The sequence below is a fragment of the Tinamus guttatus genome, unplaced genomic scaffold (genome assembly GCF_059628265.1).
Source record: "Tinamus guttatus ecotype Peru unplaced genomic scaffold, ASM5962826v1 Tinamus_guttatus_pri_ptg000208l, whole genome shotgun sequence".
NCBI lineage: Eukaryota > Metazoa > Chordata > Aves > Tinamiformes > Tinamidae > Tinamus > Tinamus guttatus.
The window spans coordinates 3,080,361-3,105,787 of NW_028288742.1; the positions used below are offsets into that span (position 1 = coordinate 3,080,361).

The following is a 25,427-nucleotide window of genomic DNA, read 5'->3' on the forward strand; positions in this document are numbered from 1 at the left end:
AGCCCTCCCGAGCACCAGGGCCCCCGGCGCTGCAGCGGTTCGGCCTGCAGACCACCCTCCCCTTCGCCTTCGCTGCCCCCTGGGAGGCCGGGGGCAGAGGAGGAGGAAAGGGGCAGCGCTGCGGGGAGTGAGGCGGGCAGGGAGAGCCGATTCTGCGGAATGAGGCGCCTTGCTCCCAGCCGCTCATTCAGCCAGAGCCATGCTGGCTACAGCAGCCTTTCCCAGCCCATTTCCCTGGTGAAACGCGCCTTGTCCCCAGCACCACGTCAGCAGCGGCAGGAGAGCTGCATGTGACTAATCCCCAAGCCCTCAGGCAGCAGCCGCCGCACTGAGATCTCTCTTCTTCCACTTCTCTCCTCCCTCTTTTCCTCTCTCCCTCCAGGGATTAGGGGCTTGCGAAAGGAGGCTCAAAGGGGGCTGTGGTTTTCTCACTGTGAGAAATGCTGCGTTTACAAGATTGCCTGTTCTGTGTTTTTACAGATAGCTTGCAAAGGAACTTGGGCTCTGTGGCTCTCCTAGATCTCAATACATTTGAAAATAGACCCTGTAGCTCCAGGCGTTTGAACGAGTCCTCTGTAGAGCAACCTTCAGTTCCGGCTGAGACCGTGCTGCTACCATCATTCACTAATGATGATCAGTTTGAAATGAGTATTTTTGAAATGCAAAGGTCTATATAACTACAAAGAGCTTTAATTTATATTTTAAACGCGCTTTTTGCAATATTTTTAAACCTAGAATTACAATATTAGATAATTTCAATGAAAAGTTCAGATTCTGTCTACAGGCTTTCTAAATTTTGTAATTACATTTAGTAGTTACTGATAAAGCAAGATTTATGGTGAGGGGATATTTTACAAGAGACCAATTAACATGATTAAAACAAACAGATAAGTTTCCAAGCATATAAACCTCTTCAGAACATTTGATATCAACATCCATCTTCTGTTCTGTTATACAGACATTGACTGTTTTGCATCATTAACATTCCATTTAAAGCCTGCAGTTTTCACATTATTCTTACTGTTCATACTTAACACTGCCTAATATAAAGCAAAGTGAAAGGCAAAAGAAAAAGAAAGACAATTAACAAAAATATAAAGGAGGGAGCAAGAGTAATCATTTCGTTGCTCTTCAGCTTCATACTGGAAAGTTGCCTCTCAGAGACAACAACTTCGCAAGTATTCAGAGAGTCTGTGGCACTAATATTAGAGGAATGGAAATAATTGCTGATTTGCAGATTCTGCAAATTTCCTAGAAAGGCTAATAAATCTGCTGCCCAGCATAATTCTTTGGGTATGGTAGTTTTATTGCAGATTCAACATCCTTGTAGATGATACTAACACTATGTCTGTATCCAAATGTTTCAATTATAGTGAAACAATGAGTTAATTTTAATTAATGTCAGCTCTTTACATGAGTGCACACGCTGGCTTTGGCAGAGAGTTGTTCCAAATGTAAGACCATGTCACTGGTGAACATGCAAAATGTCCAGGCAGAAATGGACAATCATTTGATTGCCAAAAAGATCGGTGTGGTTTACAAATATTACCAATGGAGACTTCGGTAAAAGCTGTGACATGTCAGCAGAGATCAAGTCGTGGGAAATTAATTTAAATCCACCTTCCAAGATGATAGATATGGTTCTAAGAGGACTGCAATACAAAACAAGAATCTATTGCCCTTCAATCAGATTTCTTGTGCTTGCATATAGAATCCAGATGTGGGACAAAGTTTCTGGCTGATGCACAGGGTTTTCCTGCAATCTAGCAGAAAGAGAGGGCAGTGTTTGCCAAGAATGGAAGTTTGATTCTGGACTAGATCATACAGCTTTCCTGTAGCGAGTGCAGACCCACTGAGGGCTACGGGTCATTCACAGTATGTGAGCCTGACGAGCATAGTGTAAGTCCGCTGAAGATAGCGTTGATCTCACCTCCACAGTGAGATCTATTCCCTCCATGGAAAACATAGAAAACATGATACATGTTGCACAGGAATGCATTGAGGGGCTGAAGAGGAGATTTAAAAGATATTTTTTTCTTTCTGTCGAACAACACTGTGCTGATGCTTGTGCTCTGTGGCCTCCAGGGATAGTGGAGAGGGCAGGAGGAGCATCGCTCTCCTAGCCCTCCTGCAGGCGCAGGGATCACCAGCCACTTCAGGCAGGGTCTGCAGGAAGTCAAAGGAGGGAGGTCACCCGCACCAAGCTATTTAGTCTTGGAGGGTGCAGTAGTAACTGGGATTTTTTTTTCTCCTCAAAATATTAGTCAGTCCAGGTTATTAACCTGGCTTTGACTACAAGCACAAAAACAAAGAGGAAAGTGGGATAATAAGCAGTAATCCTGCTTCCCACTTAACTGTTAGAGATCTGCACCATTAGCACTGCTAAGAATAATGGCGCTCAGTGCCATGTCCAACACCGGTTGGCTTGTGTAAGTGAGCTCTGTATGCCCATCCAGGGAAAGGGGAGAACCGCAAACCTGGAGAGTGAAGTGGTAAAACTGAACGTGAAGTCAGGGTGCGACAGAGACCTTGTGGGGAAATGCTGAAAGGCAGAAAGCACGTTTAGGGAAACAAGAGGCACTAGATGGAAAGTTAGAAGTGAAAGCTGATGGTGCGACTTCCTGGTTTGAAAAAAATGAGAAGTCCTTCATCTGCTAAAAAGATGAAGATACAGCCAGGCTAAATTCAATCTGGAGCTGATACGAGTGTGTTAGATGTGATTTTCACTGAAGGTGAATGCTTTGTAACAAAACTAAAGTGTCAGAGCTGGTTTTAGTAACATCTGTAATTCTTTCAGCAGTGCCATGTTCTCCGTAGCACTGTTTTCTTGCATTATTGAACTTAAGATACCATTCAGCAAAGCAACATATGTGTCCTTATTTAGCAAAACAACACAACATATTTAGCAGGATAGATGTTTACTCTCAAAATTTAGAGGTGGGGAGAGAGGAGCGTTCATAACTTCCCCAGAAAGTTCCTTGTCTAATGATATAAAAGCTGTGTGTGTGTTAGCCGTGTGTGTGAGAGAGATCTAACTCAAATGTAACAGAAATCAGAGCAGTTCACAGCTGAAAAGGGAATTCTTTTACTACTTAAAAACGAACAAAAAAAAAGGCCATACAAAGTTTAAAAAGATATAACCAAAAGTGTTGAACATTGTTATTTCCAATGCTTTTTAAAGGAAGAACAGTTTATTTAGCTCCACTCCATACTATCAAATTGAAAAGCCGTCAACAAATAGTTTCATGGTTATCTGTTCCATTTTGTACATTTTAATTTGAAACTGAAATAGATGTAATCAGATGTCTTCTAGAGAGAAAAAAATATATATTTGAGGAAAACTATGAAATATTTGTAAATATAAAATCCGTGCATTGTATCTTTTCTTTAACGCTGTTGGTGTGACAGTGCCATCTACCGAATCCCAGCTGCAGAAGAGGAGTTAGAGACAGCTCTGCCAAAGGCTTGCACGAGCCTTTTCCTCCGCTAATGCTGCAGTGTGTGAGCGTTTCAGCCCACACCACTTCTCAGGAGCTTAGGCTGCAACTGCCCTTGTTATGATACCTTAGATATTAACTCTGGAAAAATGCGTTATCAAATGCAGCTGACTTTAAAGCATGTCTCTTTTCTAGGGAATTTGGATTCCTTCCTGCCTATTGCCCTGTTTCAAACATGTTTTTTATGCTCCACTGTTTCAAACAGCAGGCCCACAGCAGGGAGAGGAGCATATTCTCAAATCAGTCGATTTCCATCAAAACCCAGAGTGGAAACACGGCAGAGCGCGTGGGTCTGGAGGTGCCCGGTGCACACGGGCGCCCTGGGAACACGCACTCATTTTCATCTAAGCGAGCCCATCCGATGTTATTTCCATGGACTTGCAGCAGACCCTGTTTAGATTTGAGAGATTCTGCTTCTGTAGGTCAATGTATTTGTAAACTTAGCTTTACTAAATGAAAAATGAGCCCCAAAAGTGAGCCCTAAGACATGTATTTAGGGAAATAACTCACATTTATTCATACTTGTAGGATTATATAATTTGAATAAAGCTGCCTACCTGACGGGCTTAAGGGTTTGTGGGATCATTCTTTAAACTAGTGGTGAATAAGCAAATTCCAAAAGGTCGGGTATACAAAAATGCATAATACAAATATATACTTCATTCTCAGCGGGTTTACACAGGGGACAACTTGATTTCTACTGTTTTGTTGGAGGTGGATCATAGAACAAAGTTCAGTTAAGGGCTCAAACCAAGATGATGAGGTAATTCAGAAACACATCTACATTTCAGGATTTTATCCAAACCAAACCTGAACTCCTAATTCTTTTTCAGTTCTGTTGTAACTACAATGGGGAAATAAACGAACTGAAAAAAAAAGAGGACGAAAGAAATTAATTTTAACATTTTGTCCATTTAGATACTAGTTCCTCTTGCAGTATTTCTTACAAATCTTGCACATCCTGGATAAGGGCATTGCATATGCAAGACCAGTGTCAAGGCAGTGAACAATAATCACAGCAGTACAAGAGTATTGAATTTCCCAAACAAATGCATTAATCCTATCTCCTAGGACACTGCCTTCTTTGTAACCCAGTTAGATAATATGAAAATTATGCAAACGTCAGACTGGTGAATGGAACTGGAAATATAAAGTTTCCATTCACAAATACAAAAATGTCTGAACTGACGTATTTTTAGATTTATTAAACAGCTGCTCCAAATGCAGTCTATATAGAATAAAAATCAATTTTTTTGAAGAGCAAATAAATACAAAAGTTACCACTATTTCCTGGTATGCTGCAGCTATAAGAGACAGCAATTTATAAAATGCATCTGGCTTTGCTAGGGAAAGCTCTGAGGTGTGAAAACAACCAGCAAACTGAAAGAATGATGTAGGTTCTGAAAAAAGAAAAGAGAAGAAAAAAAAAAGGTGAAGAACTTGGCTTAATTCCACAGGAAATTGCAAATGATGACAGTCACTAAAATTATAAAATTACAAAATAGAATGCTTTTACTATCGCTTGGTACAAAAAATGCTCCAATAATTATGCTGTACTAGTGCCCTAATATCTAATGCTGTAGTAATGCTGTGCTGTACAGTCACATAGACTCAGCTGTGCATATATATACAGATGTATACGCTTCTATATGTAGAGAGATGCTGAAATCCAAAGCTGCTTTCATATGTTTCAGACAAATCTTTACAAAAAAAAAGGAACATTTGGGTGCTTCAGCAGCATTCACCGAGTAGAAAGTACCACTAGATAAATAGAGCATTTGCTTTGTTTTGTCTGATGCTCTTCTGTGTTCTCTAATAAATTGATTTTAACTAATCCATCTTCTGTTCAAATTTTTGGAAAAGCAGATATTATGACTTGGGGCAGCAAATTAAATGGCATCAACTGTACTGGATGATATAAAGCTGAGCTTCTTTACAAAAAAGCATAATCGTTGCCCGATGTCTGCAGTAATACCTAATACCCATCTGTTATTGTCCACAAACAGCTATTTTTAGGGCTCTTACTCAGAATGTGAAAAGCTCGCTGCATTTAAAACTCTACAGTATGTCTCCTTGCTGCGTTAAACATCAGAAATCATGTTTATGGAGGCAAGCTCTATATTTATAGTTTTGGTGTGTAGGAGTCTCACTTTAAAGGAAAAAGGAAACGAAGATTGCTCAGAGTTATCTTGTGCAGAACGTTGGCAAGAACATCCTCTATTCATGGAATAGCCTTCATTAAAAAGTCCCAGGGTGTTTTTAGCATTCAAAACCAGTTAAAAGCAGAATCAACCATTAATTTCTACAGTTTTAGTTTAAAGTAATTCCAGATTTCCACAAGAAGCTTCAAGCTAATTACTTATCAAATAAGCTGGCTACAGGCAACACATGGACTTTATTACACTGTCTATCAGCTGCACTACATAATATTTGATGCAAAATAGGGTGAAGTCAGTGGAAAACTTCACTGAGCTTCAGTGGGTTTTAGGTTGGGCCTCGGGAGTACAAGACGAGGGAAATGAAAAACGAACGTTTTAAACAGCACTGTAAATGACAAAGCACCATCAGCTTCTCCATCTTTGACTCGCTGTGCAGAGAATCGGATTTCGTGTTTTTCTTGACACTTTCTCTTTTTTAGTGTTTTCAGCCTGGCATATAATTAAAATATATACCGGACTTCTGTAACTTTCTATCGTAGTGGAATGTTAAGAACAAAACACAGAAAACAAATGCCAAGCGAAGAAGGAAGATTATGGGCTGTCTGTGAGAGGGAATGTTTGGGCTGGAGTGGGGGTACTAATGCAGTTTTGCCTTGTGACCAATTATGTTTAATATTTTTGCTAAACACACATTTGCTAAACACGTTGTGTGCAGCGATCTGCTGGTGATGCGTAAGTGGCACCTAAGCACAGAGTGGGACGACAGGATTTGGGTGAACTAAAGCATTAGGAGAGGGGGACCAAAACGTGAGAACACCAAGCAAAGGGACAACCACATCATGAAGGCCGGGACCCCTGCCAAGAGAGGACCAGGAGGAGGGGGAAACCCCACGCCCGCTGCTCACAGAGAGCCCTCCTGAGCCAGCACATCGGCAGGGCCACGAACGCCAGCGCGCGGCTCCCCTGACAGCCCAGGTCAGGTATTTCCTGTGCGGAGCCGCAGGCCCGGGCCGAGGCCCCGGGGGCGGCCAGGAAGGCTCTGCCGCTGGGGCTGTCCCGCGGCGCCCCCGCGCCCCGCCAAGGCGAACGCAGGTGGCAAGAGGCGCTGCGGGAGAGCCGGGCGCCACCGCGGGACTGCCAAGACCCGAGGCCGGCGCTGGCACAAGTGCGGGCGGGCGGGCGCGCGCTGGCGGGCAGCCAGCTTTGAAGGCGCCCGGAGGCAGGACCAGGCGGGCGAGGTACGATCAGGGCGGCGGCGGCGGCTGCAAGATGGAGCACGAGCCCCGCTGCAGGCGCCGCCCCGCCGCTCCGCTAGCGGTTTAGGGCACCAACCGCCACGGGCGAGAAAAACTAACGGAAACTCTTTCGGCGGCGACCTGCGCATGCGCCACCCCCCTCGCCGCTCCCCGGCGACGCGAGGCACGCCGGGACTTGTGGTTCGCGGCGCTCGGCGGCCGCGGCCGCGGCGGGCGCGCGGGACTACAACTCCCGGCAGCGCCGGCGCCGCAGCCTGTCCCGGGCGGCTCTGGTGCGTGCGGGGCGTCGCGGGGCTGCGGGCGGGTGAGATGCGTGTGAGGCGACTCCGGCCCGCGGGCAGTCGGCGTCTGGCAGGGCCGCAGGTGAGCGCGGCTGTTTGGGGCGCGCGATGTGGCAGTTGGGCACCGTTAGCCAGCGCGGGGCGAGGGGGGTGGGGAGGCAGGGCCGCGGCGGGGAAGGGTGGGGGCGGGCTCGGAAAGTTCCTGCCGCGGCGGGAGCGGCGGCGGCGCCGCCGCCAGCCCCGGCCCGGCCTCCCCCGCAGCAGCTCCGTTCCGGGCAGTGGGCTTGGGGCGTCGGCCCGAGGCCACATCGTCCCCCTGGCAGCTGTGCCGGCAGCGCGGGCCGCCTGGCGCGGCTTTAAACCTGGACGGGACGGGTGGCTCTAACACCAGCACCAGCCCGCACGGGGCTGCGGGACTCGCGGCTACCTCCGCCGCGCCGGCACCTGCGGGCGACCCCGGCGTCCGGCCCCTCCACGAGGGGAGCCCGTCCGCTGCGTGGCGGGGGCGGGTACGGGGGTCCCTCGTGAAATCTAGGGAAGCGCCCAGCTTTGTTGATGAGAAGCGGAGAGGAGTTGCTCGAGTTGCTCCGAGTCCGTATCGTGTCTGGCGGGGCCGCCTAAGGACGAAGGCGAATCCAGCGGCAGATGCTGGAGAGGCTGCCTGGCTTGGGAGCAGCCCCGAAAGGAAGAGGAGGGTCGGTCAGTACTTGGAAGGCGAGAGCGGGCTGGAGAGCAGGCTGTGAGTTGTGCCCAAGGGAAGGAGGGCTGCTGGGTTTCCCTTCGTAGCTCATTTGTCTTTGTAGCTTCTCTGAGTTGTCATCTTATTCCTAATAAAAAAGAAAATGCACAGGATCAGTTATTAATTTCAGTCCCTCTTATATGTTGGTACTTGTAGTCACAAAGCATGAAATTCAGAAGGGAGCAGTGTCTGTCGCTTTCTTTTCATAGAAAGATCCCTTCTTTCCTATGAAGAAAGAAAAGTAAATATCATTAAAGAGTTATATGCAAATAAAGCTGGTATGAAAATAAACCTGGCTTTGTAAATGCAAATGGATCACACTTTTGGTGAATGTAGTTAACATCTTAATTAAATAGGCATAAGCCAGCACTTTCAGTGTGATTTCACTGTCAGAATTTAGCTTGCTGGATTTTACTGAGAAGACCTATCATAACTTTTGGCTTTTTCTTCTTACAATACATTAATTAAGCATTATTCTTTTGTTGTTGTTGTTCTGTTGTTCAGATTCACATTCAGAAAAATGCATGAGCATATTGATTCTGGTATTCTGTATTGATCTGTGCTCCTTTAAAAAAGACTAGTTACATATAGCCTCACTCTATCAGAGTCACTTTTGTATCCACAGCCTCTTTTCCCCCCTGCCCCCCTCTGTGGAAGTAGTGTATGGGGAATGTAGAATAAAATTGTGTAACCCTGTTTTACAGTTCTGGTGTTATCCAGAATGTTAATCAAGCTATTTTCACTTAGCTCTTTGGAAGTAAATGAGAGTAGAGAGTGGTCAGCATTAGATGTTGTAATTTATTTCTAAAGAGTAAATGTTAGGAATTATTTAGTATATTAAAACTTTTGATCAAGTAAAACTTCGGTACTTTTTTTTCTTTCAATTAAAGTGCAAGTTTGACTCGCTTTATTTCTTAATACAGGTGTTTTGTGTCAATCCAGATAAAGCTGCTCAGCGGCACTAAAAACTCTTAGTAGTTGGAAAAGACAGCACATGCTTGATCTGTTGTTGTTGTTTCTAAATATTTGGAATGTTGATTTAGACAGCGCAAGATCTTGTAGCAAATGTTATTGAGCCCATGGTCATGAAGTGCAAAGAAATCCAGATTTGATCATGAGGTGATTTATTTTAAAAGGTTGTGGCAGACTCGCTTCTCGAGCAGACATGTGAACATGAAATTATTCCCCCCACCTCACAGGATCAGTGCTCTTGGACTATAAATAGCTTGCTATAGATAGAGTTTATGTTATATTTCCTGATTACATGTTATATAATGTTGAGTTTTGGCGTTATGGTGTTGTCAAGACTTCAATTTGTTTAATCTATTTCCTTTCCTACTTCCTGTGCTCTTAGCATTTACCTAAAGAGCAGACACATGCTCTACCCTACCTTTTTATTTCTGGTAACAATTGAAGTTAACAGTAACTTCTTAAACAAAGCTTTGATCTACTAAATTGTCATTAATTAAAAGATATGGTAATGTATTTGGAAATGCTATGTTTAGTTTGTCATCTATATTGTACAGTGGGAGAACAGTTAAGTATTAATGTTAATAGCTATTAACCATTACAGTGAGTGTACAAAGTTACTAATTTACAACATATTTAAGTGCAAGAAATTAGTGATCCTGCTGCTTCAAAGTAGAGTAGTTATGATATTGCTATGCAACTTTATGCATTTCATTTGAAGTAATAACTTTATCTTTTTTTCTACAGGCAGAGTACAACATTTCAAAATGCTGGAGATTATCTATGTGAACACAGAGATTACAGTTAATGTGATTGTTTCTTCAAAAATTCTGCTCCTGCATTTCATGAGATAAAATATTTTACAAAAATGAAAGGTTGGAGATCAGTGAAGGTATCAGTTAACCATGTTCTGTGAATCTGGAGAAGAATTTCTGGAGGAAGAATAGATTCATCGAATCCCTGGACTTTTTTTTTTTTTAATTTTAGAAGGATATCTACATGTAGATGAGCATGATTACAAGATATGGTGAAAGAGGATATTTCTAATGAGCTACCAATACTTGTTTCCATTTGATTTTTTTTTTAATAGAAATGAAGGACCAGTATGAAAAAGCAGAGCTGTTTTATTTTTCTGAGGCCTTTATGTAAGCCTCTACTGTCTGGATCTGGTGCTAGAGGAAGGGCAATCTGCTTCTGATCAGCTGATTATAACTGTAGAGAGAGAACCTTTAATTTAAAATAACTTACAGATGAAACTGTTTTGCTCCTTGGCTTGCACAGAATGAAAGGGAAAATTAATTTGTTTTACTGGTCAGGGGTCTTTTGTTGAATTAAGAAAGGGAAAATTAGATTATTCTTTTCTATTATTTTATTTTCCCCTCTCCATTTCAAACCAAGAACTGACAAAACATTTTTGATAGAATTTGACTACTAGGGGACCTCAGCATTCAAAACAAGGCAGATGTCAGCGAACGACTCTTCTCCTCCATCCGTACAGAAGTTTTCCCCGCCTGTATATCATGCTGCTGCACCGCAAACCCCAAGTTTATCTTCAAGCCCCCAGTCGGGGCTCTCCAGTCGACTTTCCAATGGGAGTTTCAGCACACAGAGCCTCACCAACTCCAGGGGCTCTATGCACGGGGTCTCCTTCCTTCTGCAGATCGGTCTCACTCGAGAGACTGTCACCATTGAAGCTCAGGACTTGTCTCTCTCTGCTGTGAAAGACCTCGTGTGCTCTATAGTTTACCAGAAGGTATGATATGACAGTTAACACATTCTGCTCTTCGTAGTTGTTTTGTGATAAACTGACAGCAATAACAGCATGTAACTGGAAGATGCCAAGAACTTTGATACAAAGATAGGCCTGTTAGAAGTTTCCAAAGTTTAAATAGGGAATTTGCCAACTCCCAAGGTGGGAGCTTTTAATTTAAAAGGAGTAAAACCTCCTGTTAAAATCTGTTTTGTGAACTCTGATAAAATAAGATGCAATAATAAACTTCCTGCAAGAATTAATTTTAACAGTATGGAATGTATTTGGGTTTTTTTCCTGTCCTTTCTGTGATTGTCACCTCTGCCTGCTTTTACTGGTTTGTACTCGCTACTGCTTTAAAGGAATAGTCTTGGTAGAGTGTAGCCAACTGTAATCAGAATACTAATTGTGGTCAGAGAAATGCTCTGTAGCCTAAAGACTTGCATGGTCCTGGCTTTTTTTTTCTTTTCTTTTGTTTTTCTAGGCACTAATTGAAAAATAAAACACCAAGTGTTTTCTTAAAATTGCTTTTCCATGTAAGAAATCTGAGATACTCTTTTGAGAGGACTGTTATCAGCATACCTATAGTATCTATTCATAGACAGTTGGCCAAGTGGATAAAAATGGTAACTAACTCTTCAAATGTCTCTTGATAAGCTGCTGCACAGTTCTGATTGTATGACAAGAAGGTAACATTCATCTTGCTGTTTTTATATGCCTGCTTTTTAGGCTAGATGCTACTGACCAAATGGGAAATTAATTGTTTCATATAAATAATTAAGAAGAAGTAATTGCTCTTTTTGCATTACTTTGTAGGGAATTAAATTGCTTTCTCTTTATCTTTCATTTTTGAATGGTATTTATAGTTGAGTAGTTTGATCCTTTTCCCTTAATGCCTTGAGAGAAAATCAAGGTAAACGTAAGAATTTTCATCTGTGTATGCTTTTGTGCGTTTCCCCCCTTCTCACATCTTGCATCTTTCTTTCATGTTTTTAGAAATTAATCAGCAAGCAAACTGATTTCATAATGACTTGTTGGGCCACTAAAGTATGATTCTTAAGAGACAAATTATGTGGATCACTTTTTTTTTGTACTACACAGTTTAGATGCACTTTTTGCAGACTTTTAGGGCCTGCTTTTTCTTTCTGCATCAGTTGTCTCTTTGCATCTGCATATTTCCTGTCTTCTGTCTTGAAGAAAGATGAAACAAATAAAATCACGTTTGTTTTTGTTTTTTCCTGTCTTCTTGGCCGTCTCAGATAAAGTTGAGCTCAAGTTCAGAAACTTGTTATACACTTAGTCTAATCTACCGTAAAAATTATTAGGATTCAGGATCCCTGTTTTCCAGTTTCCATCTGGCTTTGGTTCAGTTTACGCTCTCCAGTAGCTGATGCTACTGCTGGTAGATGGATGCTCAGTAAGAGCATGTTTGTGGACAGCAAATGATCAGGAAATGTGTGTTGGGGAAAAACCTTATATGGCGGACTCAACTTTCATAAGCAGTTTTGCAGCCAGTGTGAAAGTAGCAATATCCTCCCTTTACCCTCTATCTGACAGTACGTCCTGTCTGGATTTTGTTCTTAGCTCAGATGACTGTTGCAAGCACGTGAAGTATTCTTGTATTAATGTAATCTTTCTGTATGTATTTATTTAACACTTGTAACTGTTTTACTGTGTACTGTCATGCATATGGCTGCTTGTTTTTTCCAGTTGAAAGCTTTGAAGGTGTTGGGTTTGCCTGTGGAATTCGGCAGTGTTACCGCTTCCTCTTCCTCTGGCACACACAGCTGGCTCAAGCTGTCTTTTCTTGGCCAGCTCACGGCTCCCAACTTTTGGATAATACCTAGTTTGTTCTTGTGATAACTGGGCAGTTCATAGTGCGTATTTACTTTTGGACTTCCTTTTCCTAATGAAAAAGGAGGCGAAATATCTTTTACATGGAGCTATTCATAACTTTTGTTCTTATTTTAATGGTGTTCTACGAAGGTTAAATGGTAGTTTTCTTACTTCGTAATGTTTTTGGGTTATGTTTCAGTCTCATTGCATTTCTCTACACAGCTGCACTAAAAATACTGTGAGAGAGATCTTGCCTGTTATCATTTTGTTGGGAGCTTGGGTTGCCTGCCTAAATATTTGTAGCAGAAGACTACAATTATGGTATCAGAAATGTTGATTATAATTAAGTAGATCTTGAAGAAAGTTGGATTTAGCCTTATTTTTTTTAAAAAATAACTATCGCATCCTCAGAAGCTCTAGACAAAATGAGTTAATTTTTTTTCCTTAGGGAAAATTGATTTACTGGATGAAAAAGTCCCCCCAAAATGTATGGGAGTTTCAGTTAGAAAAAACAATGTCCTTGACTAATGCATTTGCATAGCCCTTTCTGTACTGCCAGGATTGCTATATTGTTGATGGTCAGCTGTGCTTCCTGTTTCAGAAGCTGCTCTGAGTGCAGCTCAGTCAGGTTTTTGCAGAAGGGTCTGTAAAAGTAGCCTCGGGAGAACTGAAACTAAGAGGCAATAGATGTGCCTCTGTAAGGAGAAGGAGATGAGTAATATCAGTATTTGGCATGTCTCTCAGCTCTGTTCAAAGCTCCCTTAAAGCTTTTATTAAAAGTATTACTATTATAATACAAAAAAAAATACTATTATTATTAAAGTTTAAGGTTAAGTTCAGGGAATGGGCATTCTGCATCGAAATGCTTAGTGGAAGTTTTCAGAAATTCAGAATGTTTCAAAAGATTCTTAATTCCAGTCTCAAATATATCTTCTTTTTTTTATTCCTTATCTAGATTGCTGGGTATTAAAGTAATAGACATAAAATTTTTACAGTCCAAAGAGGAACTAAAGCATGAGCAAATCATATTTCTAGAACAGAGTGAGTGAATGTGTTTGGGAACAGATCAATGTGTAGTGTAACTGACAGGTGGGCAGCATGTGTCTTTGCACAGTGATCAGCTATTACAGAGGCAAATTATTAATCCTGTTTTGTGTTTAGAGACTCTGCTTGATGTTTTCTAATATCAGGAATAGAGTATGGGGTTTAATAGTTTAAAACTGTAAACTTGAATACAGTAGTTCCAGTGTGTGTAAACTGAGAGCAATGCATACGATAAATGCCTGATTAGTCTAGACTTTTTTTTTTTTAATCCTAGTTTAAGTAATAGCTGTGAATAGAGAAAAAAAAATCATTGTTTTGAGCTATTACTTGCATAGCGTTAGAATCTGGAACATTTTTCTTGGTAACCTTTTACTTAAACCCTTCCTGCATCTTTCATGATCTTGAAGTGACTGTTACCTACCTTTCGTCTGCAAACCTTTCTTTCCTCCCTTCTCATTTTCAGTCATTTTCAGTTTAGTCCTTCTTTATGCGCTTTTCTTTAAATGGCTTTGCTCTGAGGCAGGAAATTTCTCTATCTTTGGATGCCTGTGTGAAAATTTTTATTAGCCTTTCTAACTGTTGCCTTTTATTTAACTTAAGTGCTGATATATTACTTACTTATACACTCTGTTTATTAGTTTCCCAGACTGTTTCTTCTAACCATCCTAAGGGCCACCATTTAGCAAAATCGGAGGCATTTCTTAAGTCATATTGGGCAATACACCTCTCAGATTTTTCATCTCTTGTCCTAAGACTGTGCTCTCGTAAGTCATAAGTCTTAAAGAAAGAAAAAAGAAAGTCTTCCTCTTTCTCGGCCCTCACCTATTCTAGTCATGTCTGCTACACTTGTTTCTTGTTTATTTCTTGTTGTCTTATCTAATTTGATCCAGCCTTGTACCTTTTGTGTTTTGTTTTGGATCTCACCTTCCTTGTTTTGCTTCCAAAAATAATTTATTGTCTTCCTTTGACTACCTATTTCATGTCTGTTCACAAACCATTTCCACCAAAAAGGTTTATAATTCTATATCTCTCAACTTACTCTGCCATGTATGGGATGTTTTTTCACTTTTTTCTTTGTTGCATTCTCAGAATTTGCTTGTTCATGTGTAGGGTTGGACCCCACGCCTAGCACCTGTCGCTTGTCTTTATTCCTGTAACTTTTGTGTGTTTGGTGCTAGGAAAAGCAGAGACATTTTTGTCATCTTTTTTTCTCCGTTCCAAAGTGATCACTGCTCTTTTAATTAACCTTGTAATTGTCAGTAGCAGTTCTGTGATTATATTTAACGTCGTGTTTATTTAAATTACTCCCTATGCTTCTCTCTTTTTTTTTTACTTACATTTGACTGTTCTTCCCATGCTGTTTTTTAGTCATCTTTTACGTGCAGTCTTCCTATTCTCATTTGTTTACCTTAAAACTTAAATTAATTTCTTATTAATTAATTTCCTCCATTTTTTTTGAAACTTTATGCTGTTTTGACTTGCTTTCAGGCCTTAATCTGTTAATAACCACCTTAGTAAATAGTTAACCTGGAGTTTCTCTAGTTTTCTACTTTTATTGCTTTTACCAACTTTGTAATCCTGGTACGTTATATTCTGTGGTCAATAATTGGAATAATATGAATGGAATATGATCCCATCAGTACATATGCACTTGTTTTGATAGCCTCAGGTATCATTTTAATGAGACCAGGTGGGATTTTGTTTTTGATAGCTGTACTGTTGACTGAAGTCCTTGGAATGCTGCAAAATTAGCCAGTTTTCTTTGAAGATAAAGTAGGCTTTTGGGCTGAAATTTGAGGAGATATGTCCCAACGTTTTGCTTTGACAAGTAGGGGGAAAAAAAAGGAGCATGACTTGAGAAATGCACAACCATTTGTAGAATTTTCTAACTATATGTCAATTATCAATTGACTGTATGTTTATATTATTTTGTGTCTATAAGAACTGCAGTTTTAAAGGGGATGAATTGCCATAATTTAAGTTGCTGATTATTCTTTGACCGCTGATGAGGAGAGGAGAAAAAAAAAGTGTGTGTTTTAAAATTATTTTGAAAATAATTTAAATTATGTTTATATCAAAAAAGAAAAAAAGAAGAATATAAGTTGTCTCCTGAAGTTTGGGATGCTGTCATGGCAGTAGGGAGTTCTCTGTCCCATCTGTGGCAGAGGAACTGACTTGAAGCTTAGTATGATTTCTTAACCATGAATAGTGGGTTTTTTATTGTTAAAATAGTAAGAAGTAAAAGAAGAACTGTATCACAATAGAGCCACATTACAAATCTCTAATAGTAATAACTTAATTTGGTGTCTTAAATAGGTATCAGTACTGTAAGTCTCTCATTTATAGTAGTTCATAATGCTTATTTTTGAGTGTCCCTAAAATTAATCCAAATCTCATTTTATATTCCTCAATTATACTTGCATTTGCCTTCTTGACTTACCACCAACTCTTTTATTATTATTATTATTATTATTATTATTATTATTATTATTATTATTATTATTATTATTGTATGAGGTAGGGTAGCAGGGAAATAGGCAGGGCAGCATGAGAAGCAAATAAGCCTTTGGGAAGATGGGTGCTGGGGAGCTGATTCTAAGTGGGGCAGATGAGCATTTAGAAGGACAGTAATAGGTTTGCATGCTGGAAAACCAAGCCAAGCAGTAGTCTAAGTGTGTCTAAGCTGAGGCATTTGGTGAAGGAAAGATCTCGGACATGGGGACGTTTGGAACCTAGTTCTCCATGTGATAAAGTGATTTGGAACATGATTTTAAAGAGTGGGAGTGGATAGTTGGGTAGGGATGCGGAATAATAAATTGGAGGGATTGCAGTGAGCTAAGAGACTTTCCAAGGTAATGGGTGTTTTGTACTATTAGTGGATTAACGTTCAGTGGTATGAAGCATTTGTTTTGAGTTATGATAGGTCATGAGATACTGGACCTTGAAACAATATCCGCCTACGCTTTTCCCTAGTGTGAATTTTTGGCGACTGGTCCAGGACTTTGTAAAGTAAGTCCTGGAACTTGAACTAGAGAGATTTTTCAGTTACTGCCAAGATAAAATGAAACCCCAGTTGAATGTTTTGCTCCAGCAATACTGGCGTGCTCTATTTTGAGGTTCTTCTGGGGAAAAAGAAGTCTATAATGCAACTAAAACAGCTGTATTGTAAGTGTTACCAATTGTAGACATGTCTACCATTTTTCTTGCTTTAAATCTTGTAGCAGTAGTATTAGGGATGCTAGAACTCTGCAAGTGCAGAGGTTCTTGCAGACGTTCTTTGTGTGAGTTAGCGGTATTGATGTTCTCACTCCAGAGATGAATTTGGCACTGGCTGTTGCATAAGCAGACTTCCCACAAGTGATTTCCTGTCGTTAGATGCTCTTCTGGAACTGCTACACTGGGAACAGTTTCCATTTTGCTTTTAGGAAATTTAGTAACACTGGGATTAGCAATTTATGTTTGAGTCACTGTGCAGATCATTTTGGCTTTTATGCAGGAAAGTAATAGCTTTATAATCCTGTGAGATAAAATAGGCTTTAAAAATTCCACTTTGAGTTTCATTTTCAAGTTGGCATTATGACCTCTTAACACTTCAAAATAAGTGGATGCTATTTTTCCTTAGTAGTCATGTAACTGAGTATAAGAGAAGCTCTAAAAGCTGTATTGTGGTACAGACAAAAGAATTTGCTAGTGTAAAACTTCAGCATGGTTTAGCTTTGCATAAAATTTCTGCTAAAAGATACCACTTGAAATAAAATCCTTTGTTCACAGATGAAGTTATTTTTCTCTGCTGTTCGGTGTGTAGCCTTCTGACAGAGGTGCTAGCAAGAAGTGCTGTGTTCTCCCGTGTACTGGGGAACAGAGCAGAGAGCACGGTGCTGCAGGGCCTCGGGGCCTAGAGCTCACCCCACTGAAAGGCTTTGGCTTTGATGGGCCCCGCTCAGCTCCTCGGGGCCAGCCGGCCAGGGACGATGCAGGGGCAGAGGGCTGAAATTGGAGCTGACGTGCAGAGAAGGGATTGATGAGAGAATTCTCTTTGGGCTAGGGTCTACGTGTGTTTTTCACAAGGGAATTGGTGGTGGGGAAGGAGAGCAGCGCAAAGGAAGGGCAGGATTTACGGAGCAAATTGAAAAGCCTTGATATCTAACGGAGCTATGATAAGACCCTTCAGCTACGTGTGTGTCTCTTGGAGCTTGGGGCTCTGCATCTTAGTCTAGATGCTGCTAATCAAGCTGAAGCCTATACATGGAGGCATTATATGAGGTTAAACATTGCAGCTATAAAATTCGGGGTTTGCAGACATCTAATGTGTGTACTTGTATCTTTGAGAGAGAGAGAGAGAGGGGGGCAGTAAAACATCTATGCGGTGGGAGCTTATGAAGCTATAGTTGCATTTTAGTTGCAGTTTAGATGGTCACATTTTTAATGGAGAACTGTATGAGGTTCTGATACCAAGAGTTCTAACAGCCTGCAATAGATGATTTGGCTTTTTTTTTCCTATAATATTTTGTTCCACATAATTAACCTGTTGAATGTGCAATTTATTTGAAAAGTAAGATCTTGATTACAAACTTTGGGTTATAGTTACAAACTTTGGAAATCATATTGAAGTTGCTTTCTAAGGAATGCAGCATTAAAATCTGATATATTTAGTTATTATGTTTGCTATTATTAAGAGGATTTGTGAATTTGCCTACAGTATTTGGTTACTGTATAGCTAGTATTTTTTATTAACCAAAATTAATTGGTATATTTAAAGCATTTTAAGAAATACAAGATTTATACATAATAGGTAAATGATGTCAAATACTGAATATATGGTTTAAATAAATGTATCTCGATTTGTGATTGTGATCTCTAGTTAGTGAGGTAGAAAACTGTGATTGGGGATGTCCTGACAAATGCGAGATGGGTTTATGGTCTCAAAGGCTGAAAAGAAAAAGAGGAATAAAGACATATCTCTATCAAAAGGAGACTTATGCCTGGGAAATACATTGTTAAGAAGATCCTTTAGAACTGTTGTTTGCAGCTGAGGCTAAATCTCTGAACCACCAGTTGTCTCTTCTGGCAACTGAAATTCACTGCCAGTATTAATAAAAAGTGTAATATTTATCTGCAGTCAGATACATACTAGATTTGTGGTGATTCTCTTTTATGTTGCAATTAAGTTATTCTGTAACCTGGTGTAACTGATATGCTATAATTAAAAGCTGTAATGAACATAAAGTTGATTGTAGCATTAATGTGATAGCTTGATTTATTGGTTCGCGTTCTGAGTGTGCTGCTTCTTCACTACACAGGGTATATAGTATGAACAACTGAAACTAACCTCACAACACTTATTATAAAAATGTAGATATAACCTGTTTTCTTGTTATTTGAGAAAGTGAGGTTTTATTACTTTTTCCTGAAGATCAAAATTTACAGATTTGCACTTTTCATTTTTTGGAGATGGTGGAAAATTTATTAAGATTTGGTATAAACAGCCATTAGAGCACATGCAGTAGCTGGACAGTGAGAAACTTGTTGTGCCCTCAGCTCTTGCTTTTTTGATCTTGGTACCGATATTCTTGAGCTTTTCATTTTGATCGTGTGTAATTTCAAATTCAGCTCCTATGAAATCCCTTTTTGCATAGAGGGTGATATTTTAGTCAATGTGGAATTTGAATGTCTTGGAAGTTACTATAATTAATGTTGTGTTTTTAATAAATGCACTGTCTACACCAAGAAAGTTGACAAGTTCACTCTTTGAGCAAGCCATAAGCAGATGTATTTCTTAGAGGAATAAAATTTGCTTCAGAAGTTTTGCAGTGTCTGTGTATATGCTTGCATAGGCACTGTAAAATAAATAGAATAAAGTATAATCAAAGCTTGATACGTTCTAAATATAATATGCTTATTTTTATATAGAGCATTTTTGTAGAAAGTTCAAATCTTTTGGAAAATTTTCAAAAGAGTGTGTTCACCAAAAATAAACTATATTTTAATTGGGAGAAAGGTGGAAAAATCTGCCTATATTGGAGATATTGGAAATACATTTTGAGCACTATGAGGGTGAACTGTAATGTCTTCCTGCTGATTACTGTGCCATTAATAGAATAACTTCAGAAGGCACTCTGTGCAAAGCTGATTAGTTATAAATATTTTATACTTTCAGGTAAAGAGTGTAGGCCGCATATTTGACTCCTCCTAGCCTGGTTAATTCTCCTGGTATTTTGAATTGGATTTTAAATCAGAGTAATGAACTGTTTGAGGTATGAAGAAAAGCCATTTCCCACTATGCTGTATCTCTGCATGTTCTGAATATAAACTCCTGTGCGTGCATGCAGAGGTACTGGGACACAGATCTGGACAGCACAGCCAAATCCCAAGCTTTTTATTTGCTTTCCTAATACCAACACTCTTTGGGAGAATTGAAAAAAATGTAATTTTCAGAATATTCATAGCTGTTTGTCACTACCGAGATCAATCCATGGATTAATATACTGAGACAGTGTGGAAAGAGAGGAAGGCATTCAGGTATTTACAAATCACAGGAGGCATTCTGAACAATAGCATACCGGCTGTGCACAGCAAAACAGAGAAGGCCAGCTTAATATTTTTGGTGAAAGCTACCAGAAAGAGGAAATGATTTCTTCTCTGAGAGGGGAGTGAGAGAGCAAAGGGTGTGACGGACACCTTCATTGTAAGTCTTAAGTTTGATAGAAGCAAGTCTTTGGCTACAATAGGCAAATAATAGGCTATGAGCTTCCTGCTGTTTATGTCCTGCTGCTTACTGACTGTGCAAGATCTAAATTACCAAGCTGTAGCTTGTTCTTTACCCGATAAATAATTTTTTTTTGTAAACTATTCCGTATCTTTTTCCACATTCCTTCTCCATTCTTCTGTGAAGCACTTTTGTATGTTGATTCACACCCTGGCAGAGGACTCTAGTTTAAACATAGAGGTCAAGGAAGCGGTTGAGTGGTACTCATAACCCTTCAGGATCTCTTCCTGCTCTTTTACCTCTGTGAATTATTTGTATATGTTTGACATCTTCATTTTAAGAAGTTTTGCTCATGTTTGACAGTATTTTGAAGAGTGAGGAAAATACCAAAGGAGGAAGCCACAGTGAAGTGTCACAGAAAAATGGCCTGTTACTTGGCATATCTCTCCATAAATGGATTTGGAAGCTTGTCGTCTATAACTGGCATTAAATTAATGTTACTCTTCCTGTATTTGCTAGTCTAAACTGTTGTAAAACAGTGCCCTGAATCCTCTCTGGCTTCACTCATCAGTAAAATGCTTCAAGCACTGTTGGATACTTGGATCCAAATATCTGCTGACCAGAATGCTGGTATAATATGGCATTGAAAAGAGTTTCTGATTTTTCTGAATTGCCAAGAGCCAGATTGCCTTTCAGATGACAGACTGGTTATGCATATCTGATAGTTCAGAAACTCGGTGAAATAAACCCCGAAGTATTCTTCTATCCCAGGTTTCCAAAAACTGTGGCCATTTGGGAAGGGAGGCAGGGAAGAAACTCATAGCAGTGGATTTGGTTTGCATTGTTAACTTTCTCTTATAGAATCATAGAATCCTTAAGGTTGTAAGGGACCTCTAGAGATTATCTAGTCCAACCCCCCTGCACGCTGCATTTTACATCAAAAAATGCCTTAGTTCTTGAAAAAGTGAACCAGATCAATTTAGTTTTCATGGTACAGTTATAACAGTCAAAATTTTATAGTTGTTTTTGCAAATGTTCAGTTACAGGATTAGCAAAGACCATGTATTAATTTAGAGTTTGCTTTCTCTTGCAGTTCCCAGAGTGCGGGTTTTTTGGCATGTATGACAAAATTCTGCTCTTCCGTCATGACCTGAACTCAGATAATATTTTGCAACGGATCACGTCAGCAGAAGAGATACATGAAGGAGATCTTGTTGAGGTTGTTCTTTCTGGTAGGTATTGTTATAACAATTCTTTATTCAGTGTATGTATATATTTTTTAATGTAGGTATTTGTATGGAGCAGTTACCAGACTAAGCTCACTGACTGAATGGTCTTATGGTCACTGGTCACTGTTTTGCTGGGGAAGAGATTTGCAAAAATATCCAAGTGACACTGATGACCCAGTGATGAATTTCGTATTGTTTCAATATCGTATTTTAATCCTCTCTTTTTTTTTTTTTTTCTCTCTTGTTTGCCTTTTTTTGTTCTGCAGCTTCTTTATGTTTATACTGCTTTACAGAAGTGTAATTGCTGAATCATAGCTATAAAGATAATGTTAAAAGTTCTCATAGTGTTAGAAAGCAATGTCTTCGAGAAAGTGGTGGTTATTAAACATCTGTTAGTCTTCAAGAAAAGTAGGGGGGAAAACACTAATTTATTATAGTCTTGGATTCTGTAGGTTTTACCAACACCCTGTTGAAGTCAACCAAAAGCCAGCAGTAGATTGCTAGTTATTGAAACTGGAAATAAAAGCTGGACTGGTGCTGAGCAGGCCAAACAGAGCCTGTGTTTTAGAAAGACGGATATCTTGTTTGTCATGAGATTAAATTTCTAATTTGGGTCCATAAAGTATTATTTTTCAGAGTCATAAAACCAAGTTCTGGACTGTGTTGCATGGCCTACTATTCTAAGTATGTTTAGGGTACTCAGTAACAGATCATCTTGATTTGAGCTTTTCATTGTTTCTGGTTAGCAGCACATTTGGAAAATTTGTTACGTGCACGTGCAGTTTGGTTTTGAAAACAGTCTCAAGGTACTTCTTGTTGTCAGTCTGACACTTTCCGTATTAACAGACCAACAGAAACAAAGGCATTTGAAAACACATAAATTTATTTCAATAAAATTCTCACATGTAACATAGGAATCTGAAATGTTAGTGTATAGTTTAATAATCAAGGAATAGTGGAGATGAGGGCAAAGTAACTATGGCATAAAATACAACTCTTTTTGCATTCCAAACAAAAAGGACAAAAATACTTTTAGAAGTGTCTGTGCTTAATCAAGAAAATGGAAACTGTTCTAGCAGTGTTCTGTGTTTCCTGGAAACTTTTTCCACGGTTCTGTTTTGACACAAATGTCAAATTCAGTCTAATAACTATTCTGAAAAAGTCCTTTAAAAGATAAAAATCTAACTTGTCACACTGCCCTGTTTAAAAGTTTTGCAGGATACAAACAACTTGAAAATTTATATTGTTTCCTGAGATGTTTACCTATAAGTTGATCTGCACAAAACCTGTTGGATATTGGATATTCTTTCTTAGTGAGGTTCTCAGTGTGAAAGAAAAATAACTACAAAACCCAAAACCTTGGAGTTAGATATTTTGTTGCCAGTCATACTGTTGACTGGTTGTTGTGGCTATTAGCCTGTGGATTCCAATGATTTTTTCCTCGATTTAAAAAAAAAAAAAAAAAAAAAAAAAACTTGCTAAAAACTATGTAATCTTATAAATACATGTTTAAATGGAATACAATGTAAGACTAATGTCTAAACAGCTCAAATACTGTTCTTCAAGTCTGCTGTTTTAAAAATAACATTCTTTTCATAAATCTGTGTTAATCTTATGGCAAGCAACATAACTTACTGCATTTTTGTTTCTAAAAAGCTTTGGCTACAGTTGAGGATTTCCAGATTCGACCTCATGCGCTTTATGTGCATTCCTACAAGGCTCCTACTTTTTGTGACTACTGTGGAGAGATGCTTTGGGGTTTGGTACGACAGGGCTTAAAATGTGAAGGTAAGTCTTTATATTAGTGTATTTTTGTGTGTGTATGCTTACACCAGATATCAAAAGAAATACAATTTTTTCTTCCATATGTTAGTGTGTGATAAATGTAGCCTTTGATAGTATGAGAAATGACTGTGTATCAGGAAACCCGAGTTATTATCCTGGCTTTAACGCAAACTGTGTGGCCTTGGACAAATGATTTAAAAAGTGCCCTTGTTTCCTACTTAAAAAAAAAAAAAAAGTGTTATCTTAAAAATATGTGCTGTTTGCACAAGGAACACATTTTTTGGAGAGAATCCCAAAGGGGAATCCCTTTCCTTATGGCCTTCATCCAGCAGGACTGCACAATATACTGCGGCCTGCTGTCAGGTAGTAGCAGTGCCTGCTCCTTGGCTTCCTCTTGGCACTTGTGCTCTGAAGTGAGGGAGTGATGAAAGCTTCCTAGTGGGAAGAGAAATGAGGGCAAAGATCAGTTGCTTCAGTCTTAGACCTTTTTTTCTAGAGCTGAGATTACTGAAAGCGAGTAATTTGGGCAAGTAGTGCAAGCAGTTTTTCCTATGAATCACATTAAGAATGCCAGGGGAATTTAAACAGAACAGAACAGTTTAATTTCCATCTTTATCATTTTCCTGGGTTAACTTTTCAACTGCTTTATCAAAATACAAATATTATTTAAATCCTGTGTTTGTTGTCTTACATGTGTTTGGGTGGTTGTTCTCTCTCCCCCTGCTGCCATGTACGTGTGAAAATCTTTTCTTTCAGGTTGTGGATTAAACTACCATAAGAGATGTGCCTTCAAGATCCCTAATAACTGTAGTGGAGTGAGAAAGAGGCGTTTGTCTAATGTGTCCTTACCAGGAGCAGGGCTTTCAGCTCCAAGACCAGTGCAAGCTGAATATACAACCTCTGCCTCTGAAGAGGTATGTGGTGTGAAAGAGGGAAAAAGTGTTTCTGCATTTAAATCTTTTAACTTCTGGGGGGACTATCTATTGTTGTAAGTGGTTTAAAATGACTATGGAGAACTGAACTTACTTACTGTTATTGGGTTTTGTTCATTTTAAGACCTCTGGTGAGTCTTAGACTGTGACATTTACTGATTACTATTATTGCTATGAGAAATAAAAGTAAGGTAGAAGTAAATTTTAACTTCTGTGTAAAATTTTGACATTAATATATCCCTCAAGATAATGTGAACTCTGAGAAGGTTGGTTTAGGGAATGATAAAATACCTTGTCAGATTTATTCTGTAATTACAGTATCAGTATAGAATAGCTACTTGACTGAAACACTACAAATTGTACCCTTTTATGCTGAGAGGAGAGAATGTTCTTGATATATTGTTAGGCTTTTCGAAAAGCTAAAAAAAAGTTCTGTCAAAGAGGATGTAGGTGATGAAGGACTTTCAGTAGAAAAATAGTTTTTCATCAATACTAGCTTTTGTTATAATGACTGCTATATGATTGCCAAGGAATTTTTGGATATACTGCAAGAGATTATTAGATAAACTATACTGAGCATAACAAAAGGCAAATAGCTACTAGTTTGTTTCATTGCTGCTTTTACCATGGGGTAAAAACAGTTATTGAAGATCTTTCCTACTTCTGTCTAAATTTCTGTTTTATAGTCCAATAAATTCTTATATTCCTACTCAAATAATAAATTACATTGATGTTCCTAAGTTACATTATCTTATTTTTTAGCTAGAGGCTAACAAGCCTAGTCTTGAGTCATGAAAGGTAGTCATTTTGATGCTTTGTAACCATTGCTAAGATTTCTTCAGTAAAGGTACAACACTAAGTATTTCTCCTGTCATACATTATCTTATTTTTATTTTTATGTGCCTATCTAATACTCTTTTTTTTTTTTTTGGTCTTGCTTCCAGTGCTTGCCATGAATTTTCAATAATGTCTTACCAGATTTGCAGCTCCACCTTCAACAGTCTTGCAGTGCTTTGGGTCAGATGTGCAATTTGTTTTTATAATTTCTTATAATTCAAGTAACTGTAAAGGTATCCTGCTGAATGCGCAGTAAGATAGTACCATTTTAGTCTTAATTTCCAAAAGTTTTGTTTCAAATTAAACCATTTTAATTTTCCATTTTCCTCCTATACCTGGATCTGTATGTGCTGTCTCTGCATTTCACCAGGCTGCCAAAGCAGTTGTCTTTTTGGCATTTTTAGTTC

The 25,427-nt window shown here is 39.3% G+C and overlaps 1 protein-coding gene and 1 long non-coding RNA gene across 2 annotated transcripts in view; both read left to right on the forward strand.

Annotated features, from left to right (window-relative positions):
- The first annotated feature begins 7,172 nt into the window (after positions 1–7,172).
- LOC148594747 (uncharacterized) lies at positions 7,173–9,750 on the forward strand. Its single transcript, XR_015913329.1, has 2 exons — positions 7,173–7,275; positions 9,649–9,750. It is a non-coding gene; the product is annotated as an uncharacterized LOC148594747 (long non-coding RNA).
- Positions 9,751–10,264: 514 nt separating this feature from the next.
- The window catches only part of PRKD3 (protein kinase D3), a 37,107-nt gene continuing 21,944 nt past the window's right edge, over positions 10,265–25,427 (forward strand). The window contains exons 1-4 of the mRNA XM_010220613.2: positions 10,265–10,654; positions 21,331–21,469; positions 23,123–23,254; positions 24,008–24,165. Coding sequence (XP_010218915.2) covers positions 10,364–10,654; positions 21,331–21,469; positions 23,123–23,254; positions 24,008–24,165 — 720 coding nt within the window. The 5' untranslated portion in view covers positions 10,265–10,363. The remainder of the gene's footprint in view (positions 10,655–21,330; positions 21,470–23,122; positions 23,255–24,007; positions 24,166–25,427) is intronic.